This window comes from Haliotis rufescens, unplaced genomic scaffold (assembly GCF_023055435.1).
Source record: "Haliotis rufescens isolate VD_foot unplaced genomic scaffold, xgHalRufe1.0.p SCAF_29, whole genome shotgun sequence".
NCBI lineage: Eukaryota > Metazoa > Mollusca > Gastropoda > Lepetellida > Haliotidae > Haliotis > Haliotis rufescens.
In genome coordinates this window covers 2,988,474-2,999,244 of record NW_025963990.1, presented here as the reverse complement: position 1 = coordinate 2,999,244, position 10,771 = coordinate 2,988,474, and the positions used below count along the sequence as shown (strand labels likewise).

Genomic DNA, 10,771 nt, shown 5'->3' with positions numbered 1-10,771 from the left:
AAAATGCCAAGATTAACTTCAGCTGACCGAAATATCGCCATTGGACGTTTGGAAGCAGGGGAGTCCCAGTCTGCCGTTGCAAGACACTTCAACGTTCACCAAAGCACCATATCTCGACTATGGGATCGATATACCCGCACTAATTCGACTCAAGATCATCCCAGAAGTGGAAGACCAAGAGTGACCACCCCTGCTCAGGATCGGTACATCCGGTTGCATCACCTTCGGAATCGATTTGCCACAGCAACGGACACTGCAGGACAAGTGCCTGGTATGCGAAGAATTTCCGACCAAACCATCAGAAATCGTCTGTGGGAAGTGGGAATTCGAGCGAGACGAACAAAAGTTGGATCTGTCTTGCGACGTCTACACCGTCAACGACGTGTCCGGTGGTGCAACAGAGTACAGGCATGGGATCTCAGGAGCTGGCGACGCGTCTGGCTCAGCGATGAGTCACGTTGTCTTCTTTAACGACAGGATGGAAGACAACGTGTATACCGACGTCGACATGAACGTTTTGCGCCGAATTGCGTTCGACAGGTGGACCGATTTGGTGGAGGGAGTGTCATGGTGTGGGAAGCCATATCCTACACATATCCTTTGGACCGCCAGAGGGAGCTGTTCCAACATGACAACGCTCGGCCCAACACAGCACGTGCAACAGTTAATTTCCTTGTTAATGAGAACATCAATGTTCTTCCATGGCCGTCCAAATCGCCTGATCTCAACCCGATTGAACATTTGTGAGACGAACTTGATCGACGCGTCCGTCAACGTCACGAGCGTCCCCACACACTAGCACAACTCGCCAACGCCTTACAGGAGGAATGGCGATGTATTCCCCACGAAAAAATCCGACGACTTGTGCAATCTGTGCCAAGGTGTCGAGCAGTGCCGGCTGCAAGAGGTGGTGTGACCAGGTACTGACCATGACGCCCCCTTGTGGCTACACATGTGGAATGACTGAACTGAATTAATGCTGACAATGACGACCATGCTTTTGTCCACCTCTGTGTCTAATTTCATTTGATTGTGTTCACACATATTCTGTGTACATATGAAGATACCTTTACATCCGCTTAATAAATATCCTTAATTTTTAACTATGCGTTTCTTTTTTTGAAAGTGTACTTTAACATGGACTTACGACAGTGGTGACCACTATACTTTAACATGAACTTACGACGTCCTAGCTCCCATTCTTAAACATGGACTTACGACAGTGGTGACCACTATACTTTAACATGGACTTACAACTTCGTAACTCCCATACTTTAACATAGACTTACAACTTCGTAACTCCCATACTTTAACATAGTCCTTAATGCGACTGTTGTAAGCGCCACGATCAACCCCGTGTCCACCAATACGCTGCATGCGTACAAATCATACTGAATCTCAACAAATCATGTCATGTGTCTACCAATCATACCACCTATATATCAATCCTTCCGCGTGTCTATCAATCATACCACCTGTCTACCAATCACACCGCCTGTCTACCAATCATACCGCCTGTCTACCAATCACACCGCCTGTCTACAAATCATACCGCCTGAATACCAATCATACCGCCTGTCTACCAAGCATACCGACTGTCTATCAATCAAACTGACTGTCTACCAATCATACCGACTGTCAATCAATCATACCGGCTGTCTATCAATCATACCGACTGTTAGCCAATCATACCGACTGTCAACCAATCATACCGGCTGTCAACAAATCATACCTACTGTCTACCAATCATACCTCCTGTCTATCAGTCTCACCGCCTGTCTACCAATCATACCTCCTGTCTATCAATCTCGCCGCCTGTCTAGCAATCATACCGCCTGTCTACCAATCATACCTCCTGTCTACCAATCATACCGCCTGTCTAGCAATCTCACTGTCTGTCTACCAATCACACCGCCTGTCTACCAATCATACCTCCTGTCTACCAATCATACCGCCTGTCTAGCAATCTCACTGTCTGTCTACCAATCACACCGCCTGTCTACCAATCATACCGCCTGTCTACCAATCACACCGCCTGTCTACCAATCATACCTCCTGTCTACTAATCTCACCGCCTGTCTACCAATCATACCGCCTGTCTACCAATCTCACCGCCTGTCTACCAATCTCACCGCCTGTCTACCAATCTCACCACCTGTCTAGCAATCTCACCGACTGTCAACCAATCATACCGCCTGTCTATCAATCATACCGACTGTCAACCAATCATACCGCCTATCTATCAATCTCATCGCCTCTCTACCAATATTATCGCGTGTCTATCCATCAGAGGGAATCCGCGGAGGGTAATAAAAAAACAATGCACATATTTGGGGAGTGTCATGTGAAATGGACATTTTATAATATTAAGTGCTTGTACATTTTGTCTTTTCTGGGAGTTTTTTAAAACAAAGTACATGCAAGGACATGGGGAGGGTCATCCAAAAAAATAAAAGCATTAGAGGAGGGTCATTATTTCCAGTACATTAGTTAATTAAAAAACCTATAAATGTCCCTTTTCAACTGTAAATTATGACGTCAAACACTGAGTGCACAAAATCAAAATTATAACCTCCATCACCCCAATCATCTCAGCATCGTATAACCTCATATTTAATGCAGTTTGACGGGTTGCGAAATATGGTGAGGTTAGTAAAGTGGTTGAGGAGTTTTTCGGAATTTTTGTGCCATGTTTCAACATCAAGCGAATTAAGGCAAATTTTGATTACGCACCCATATAGCCATCTTCCCGAGGCAAGGGACTTAACTGTTAAAACTCCAGTTTCCTCTGGACTTTAAAAGTCAGTTAACTCCCTTGCCTCGGGAGGATGCCATGTCACCTACACGTAACTAGTTTAGAATCAGACAGCCAATTTAAAAAAGAAAGAAATCAGGTCAGAGTGGTCAGAGAGATTTACTTTTCCCCACTATACAGTTATTGGCGTAAGACTACTGACGTTTAGTCCGCAACGGAAGTTTTTTGTTCAAGTATTGCAGTATTGCCTATTTTTATCGACCGTGTGTCATGGCGATTTAGCATGGTGCTGGAAACAAAACGGCAGTACAGTTTGTCGTTCTGGTTGTGATGCTGGTTGATTTTTGTATATGAAATGTTTAAGGGTCATGTGTGATTGATAAAACTACCAGCCCGCATATGGATACAAACAACCCTACCTCCAAACCCCCACCATGAACAAACGGATCGGGTTGTCAGGATGGGTGCCTTGGATGATGTCATCGTATCCCTTGGTCTGGATCGTCTGGTCCAGACTCGATTCTTTACAGGCCTCTCTCATTCAGCTGGAATATTGCTGAGTGCGGTGTTCAACAACAAACAAGAGACTAGATGCGAAAACGTAGTTACGTACTGAGACCCGTGAAGATTCCGGGGTAGAATAGGTCTTCAGCAACCCATACTTGCCGTAAAAGGCGACCATGCTTGTCGTAAAAAGGCGACTAACGGGATCGGGTGGTAAGGCTCGCTGAATTGGTTGATGCATGTCATCGATCCCAATTGCGTGGATCGATGCTCATGATATTAATCACTGGATTGTGTGGTCCAGACTCGATTATTTACAGACCGCCGTCATACAGCTGGAATGCGGCGTTAAACAACAAACCAACCAACCAACCAAAAGTTACGTACTGTTCCGTTTTTACTATAGAACATCCCCTGGTCGCCAATACATGGCTACGACTCACGCTTTCCACTAAAGTACGATGTTGATCTTGCGCGACTGAGGGTGTAAATTACAGACATTAGTATACATTTTTCTACCCCCTTCTTCCCAAACCTTTTTACACCTTCAAGTGGCTGCACACACCTTTCAACAGTTTCAGTTGTCACCTAATGTCAGCTTCACCAGTGAGCAACACCGGAACTCAAATGTGAGTGGGTCGGGTTTAACGCGCTTTTAACAGTATTCCAGTTATATCGCGGCGTGTCAGCTTAATGTGGGAGGAAAGCCCGAAGAGTTGCAGGTCTCAGACGTTTACCACTTCGGTGAAACCCACGAGCATGGGTATGGTGCTGACAAACCTAGAAACATAATTGGGGCGAACCGGGATTCGAACCCACAATCATAGGTTTCTGGCGTGCCCAAGGGACGCAACTCTGCACAGCGAATTGCGGCGCCTTAGACGACTGGGCCACCCGCGCCCCCTCCGGAACTAAAAAACAATCAGAGATAATCTGACATTGGAAGCCTGTTCCTCCTAATGTCTGAGAGGGCGCTCGTTACAATTTAAAAACTTCGTTATAGCTACAGACTGAAAATGCTAGAACAGTTAACTACTACAAATCAAAGAATGTATGTGGTTGTGCTGACAATCTTGAAATTTGACTATGGTACCCGTTTCAAATTATCCATTCCCGCCTCGGGTTAGGATGCAGTGATTTAAATGCACACATATATCACAGACATACTCCTGAAGACTATGAACGGCATTTAGAAGCGATGCACATAAGGAAGAGAATGTATTGATGTCTCTTTATTATGAGGATCAGAACATTTCGCAGTATAAACTTACTCTTTCATTAGGCGAATATTCAAGATTCTACTACAGTTGCGTAGATCGATGCTCATAATGTCAATCACTGGATTCTCTGGTCCAGACACGATTATTTACAGACCGCCGTCTTATGGCTGGAATATTGCCGATTGCGGCGTTAAACAACAAACAGCAACATGATTCTACTTCCTGGTCCTACACATTACTTCTTTAGTGCTTTAAACAATATTTTGTTCTCTTCAAATTGGATGGTCAACAGGTGCAATGTCTATTTAAAGACCTCACCGATACAAACATATTTATATAATATATCACAACACACAGTGGATGACAAAAGGTTAAACATCAAATATATATAAATGGAGAAAAACATACTTTAAAGGCTTTCAAAGCGCTTTGTTTTGAAAACATATGCATGATTCTATTAGTCTAATATTTGTATCAGATGACAGAGTTATATTTCCAAACAATACGGTTTTAATAACCTTTTATATAGAAACAATTTACTTCTTTTCATGTCGTAACTATGGCAATCTTCGTAATAATATGTACTACTACATGTGTTTTAAACATATTCATTTCATAATGAAATGGATTTGCAAACAAGCCAATGGCTTATCTTAATGCTGCTCAAATACAAAAAAGTATTAATTACTAAAACATACTCATTCAATACTATCAGTTAAGCAATAAGTAATCATCAGTAGATAATTGAAGTATAAGACCATATTGATTAATTTAATCTACATGGTTCGGAGATAAATGCACGTATTGATTGAATTATATATATGTTTTCCTGTACATAATTTTCAACATTACTATATAAAGCTGTTTTTATATCATATCTATGTGTATAATACATATTATTTCTTATAATTGCTTAATTTGGACACACAAAAAGGTAATGAATACTCTTTTCATAAAAAGCGCCACAAGTGCGGGATGGGCCATTTGAAATGAATCAGTTTTATGTGAATTTAGATCACTTCAACCTAATCTGAGTCATGAAAGGGTATGACTTTGAATTAGTGAAAATGGAATTGCTAACACATCTACCATACCATATCATGCTATTATACATTCGGTTCACTTGCCATGCTATTTTACAATCTGTTCACTTGTTATTGTATCTAAAAGATTTTTGCACATTTACATCAATCGATTAATTGTCTTTAGCATATATAATGGGAGGGTTTCTCGGCAGGATAAAGCCAACGGATAAAAACGATATCCGTTGGGGTCATATGCGGATAGAGATGCAAATATCAAAGGTCAAGTAGGGACTACTTTCACTGTTTATAAACAAACATGGCGTAGCTATTGTCATTCGGCGATCGAGTCAGCATTAACAATCGGGAATCTGGATGAACTACATGGATAATTGCTAAAACACTATGGCTAAATACAATGTTTATTCCAAATGCAGGATATTTACCCTCCCCAAACACACTCGCGTGATAACCCCTATGTACGTGTGATATGCCGGTATGTGGAGGTATAGTACGGTGGCCCATAAGGGACATGGAGTCTGTTTTTCAATATTTTGATGTTTAACTTACTTTTATCGTAACCTTTTGCAAATTAACACAATTTGCCATACAAATATGTGATAAATCATGTATAAAAACATCCGAAAACATGGAAAATGTACTTTTAAGTAGCTATTGAGTCGCTGAAATGTAAAGTGAAAATGTCAAAAACTAAAATGGAAATGTCAAAAACCAAAACGAAAAAGTCAAAAACTAAAATGAAAATGTCAAAAACACAAAACGAAAATGTCAAAAACTAAAATGAATACACAGAAAACTATTTCCACCGCGGTGGAAATAGTTTTCTGTATTTTCATTTTAGTTTTTGACATTTTCGTTTCGTTTTTCAGCGATTCAAAATCTTCTTTACACATGATTTATCACATATTTGTAAGACAAATCGTGTTAATTTGCAAAAGGTTACGATAAATGTAAGTGAAATATCAAAATATGGAAAAACAGACTCCATGTCCCTTATGGGCCACCGTAGTATAGGGAGCTAGGAAACATCCGTAGGAGGTGAGGCTTGGCTCTTGGAATGTGGGAGGATGGGCCACTCAGAACTTGACAATAACTATTTTAGAACTAATGTTGTGACTGGTTTTAACTTTGATATTTTAGCTTTCTGTGAAACCTTGTTAAGGAATAATGAAGTGATTAATATTCCAGGATTTACATGGTATGGGCATAACAGAAAATTACTACATGCTAGGGCTAAAAGGGGGTCTGGTGGAGCGGGGGTACTTGTTAGTAATAAGTTTTTAGTAAACCATCCTCTGACTAAACCATACAGCTGAAGTGATTGATACCAAGACTTGATATAACATGTGGTGTGCTGTAACAAATAAGCTATCTTCACATTGTCTCTTTGTTTGGGTATCTTACCTACCACCCTAGGGTTCAGCTAGATACATAGATCCTGATATATTTTTCACTCATTTACTCGAAGATGTATACACATACCAGGATGAGGGAGTGAGTGAGTGAGTTGGGTTTAACGCCGCTTTTAACATTATTCCAGTTATATCGTGGCGTGTCAGCTTAATGTGGGAGGAAAACCCGAAGAGTTGCAGGTCTTAGACGTTTACCACTTCGGTGAAACCCACGAGCACGGGTACGGCGCTGACAAACCTAGAAACATAATTGGGGCGAACCGGGATTCGAACCCACAATCATAGGTTTCTGGCGTGTCCAAGGGACGCAACTCTGCACAGCGAATCGCGGCGCCTTTGACGACTGGGCCACCCGTGCCCCCCATACCAGGATGATTCAAAACTAGTACTAATAGGAGGTTGGAATGCCCGATGTTCAGATTCCTCTACCTATATAGAAAATGTAGATGTAATCCCTGATCGCGAGGTTGTAGACTTTGTGTCAAACTCTCATAGCGAGACTGTGATAGACTTCCTTGCAGATGGAAATATGTGTATGCTAAATGACAGAGTTAGTGAAAATCAGTTTACATCAGTCTCGAGTAAATCAGCGCAGTGTCGTGTTAATGTCAATAATTACTAAACAGCCCCATTCTCAGTGACTTTAGGTGTGAAATAAGGTTGTAAATTATCTCCAGCTTTGTTTTCTATTGATATCAATGACTTTGTTGAGCAGGTTAATCAACTACAGTGTGGCGTACAAATAGAAGACACAATGTTGTCACTGCTACTATATGCAGGTGATATCGCCTTAATTGCACCAAATGAAGACTCGCTACAGAAAATGTAAAATGTTTTGTCAGAGTGGTGTCATAAAATGGAGATTATCAAATAATCCAAGCAAAACAAAGATCATTCTTTTCAGACTCTTTTGATGATCTGTCAATGATTTTCAGTTTTATAAGTGTGGTGATATTAATTTGTGTCTCACAAACAGCTATAGACATCTTGGACTGTGGATATTTAATTATTTTAATATGAAAAATCAGTTAAGGAACTGTGTAAAGCTGCTAGTAGATCCCTGTCTGCTGTTTACCTGAAGTTTAACAGTGCTGGTGGATCATATGATGTGTATACAACTCTATATTCTGCCCTAGTTGAACCGATACTGTTTTATGCTGCAGGTGTGTGGGGTGTTAATGTACACAGAGAAATTCGGTTCATCCAGAATAAGGCATGTAGCTATTTCCTTGGAACTGGTAAAAATTCAAGTAAAAATCTAGCAACTGGAGGTGACATGGGATGAATAACTCACAGTTTAAAAATCTCTCCAGCGATGATCAACTAAATTACCTGATGCAAGCGGGAATTTTACAACCGCTTCTAGCGAGAACATACTAATATACAAAAGAAGACAAAGTGTAGGTTAATCTATTCACCCTCCACCAGCCCTTAATACCCTACAGTATTTGTATAACTTTATATGCAATTCCTTTGTGCTATTTTATGTTTTATAACATGTTTTATAACTTTGTATATAATATGTCTCATAGGCCTTATGGCCGGACATTTGCACTAAATTGTTTTTTAAATGTATGTTTTATTAAAAAAATGTGCGTGACACATAAATAAACTATCTTCTTCTTTTTCTTCTTTATATGTTCTGATAATACAGGTCCTTGAATGCCTCAGTATTTCATTGATCAATTAGATTTTTTCTTGTATAAAGAAATCAGTCAAGCTTGCAACAATAGATGAAGGGGCTGATAAATTTGAACCGCAATAGAATGAATAATACCGATTTACAACTAAATACAGGGAGTCGATATGTAACCAAAGTCATGGTCCTGTTGTAACAAACTTCAACATTCCCCAGTAACACTATCAAAGACACCATCACCCATTACCGTCCGAGAGACAGTTCTCAGCTTTATCTTGTGGGATCAATCGCTTTTAACATGTATAAGAATAAACTCACTTTAAGGCATTTGGTAAGTCAAAACTGGGCGCCCTGATGTTTTTAGGTCTCACGGCATCATAACTGTGCTCGTGCATTTCAGCGATAAATATGATTTGTTACCTAGATGTTATCAAAATAAGCCAAATAGTACCAAAATAAGTGTGTAAACAATTATCTACGTTTTTTATTGAACACATTATATGCACTGTGAATTGTAAATAATCTACCACACCAAGCGCGAATAAGCGTTATACATGTGTTGATAAACCTCACTGACGCAATTAATCAAATATATATTTGTTATGGGCAAATACCTGACTGTTTGATTGGCAAATACCTATCTTGTATATATTTTTTGTAGATATGAAACATTCTAATTAATTGTGGATACACTGGGAACACATACATAAAGCGAAAACTCGACAGATGAATTGGTGCCTTGATATGCAACAAAAAGGAATCTTGTTTATTTCCAAGCCACCCTGATAATCGTTTACGTCTACTACGCGTACATGCATGGTGGGAGGCAAGATCAAAGACGCCGCCCAGCATTTTATGAGTCAAAATACAGTGTCGTCCGTTTCGCTTTGAACCACCATCCCACCCTGTCGGTAAGAGTTATCTAAGATAACTCTGTAAAGTCTACCGCGGTGACAGTGTCGACTGATTGTGTGATAGATGGGAAAATGTTCATTGTATATCGTATATTGTTATTTTTAACAGTCCTGTTATTTGCGGATATTACCGACAGTAAGTCTACCGTTACATTTCTTATATATGCTAAAGAGTAAGGTTTGTGGAAATATGTACTAGAAACATGTATAAGACATCTCTTGTGTATCAGATGATGGTTGGCCTTTAAATGTTATAACTTTAGATCGCGAGGGCGAAACATTAAAGTGTTTTATGATACACGAGGGTTGGGGGACACTGGCTGGGTTACACCAAAACATGCGGTTTGAAATTTGTTTTTTAACGATATTTATTCCCACTTCGTACAGTGAAAGGGGATTGATAAACAGGCAGAGCCTGTATAAATATCTCTCCCCAACAACATTCAAACAAGCAGCAGTAGTACATATATATGTTATACAGTAGTACAGGCTTGATATTAAGTCACATGTGGTACATCAAGGGTAAACGGTTGTTAGTGAGATATATATAAGGGTGCATGTTTAGACAAATCTTTTGCTTATAGAGAAGATAAGATGTACAGAGTCGACGATATTTAGCAGTATTTCTTTGTCTAGGCTGACGTTACCAAACAGGACGAATCGTAGGTCATGTCCATTAACATATGTCACATAATAATAGCTTTCAGATCTAATCTCAGTATAATTTGGGAAAGTAAATAGGTAGTGCAAAGCACTTTCATTGAAAAAATACACATGAACATTCAGCACTATCGCTAATATTTTTTTCAAATTTGTGACCTTTCGGATCACTACATCCTAGTCTTAACTTACAGTGGATTATCTGATTTACGCGTGCTTCTCTCAAAGTAGAATCTAGTAAATTCCAGGCGGAGCTCGAGACTGCAGAAGGTAAAAATGATTTTTTAAATAATTCATTTCGGCAATTAGGCTCATAGTATTCGTTAGTGTTTCATAATGTGGACGATCCAAGGTTTTTACAGGTACCATATCACATAAATAATTTGGCGCTGTCCCATTTTTCATTTTATAAAAAACGCATAATTTATGAAAGTGTGGTCTTTCAGCCAAGGAGGATAGACCGGTTCCGTTATATAATGTTGTATGCCCCTCACGTCACCACATACGGGCCTCAGTCCATCTAGATGAAACATTTCTAGGGACAATTTTTGACCCTTGGTGCAATATGAAATCAGTCACTGACATGATATACATTTTCTCATTAAATGTCCATTTTATTCCGAC

The 10,771-nt window shown here is 39.8% G+C and overlaps 1 protein-coding gene across 1 annotated transcript in view; it reads left to right on the top strand.

The window, feature by feature from the left end:
* Window positions 1-827: 827 nt before the first annotated feature.
* The window catches only part of LOC125384203 (arylsulfatase B-like), a 33,799-nt gene continuing 23,855 nt past the window's right edge, over window positions 828-10,771 (top strand). The window contains exon 1 of the mRNA XM_048402727.1: window positions 828-920. Within this exon, the coding sequence (XP_048258684.1) occupies window positions 828-920 (93 nt within the window). The remainder of the gene's footprint in view (window positions 921-10,771) is intronic.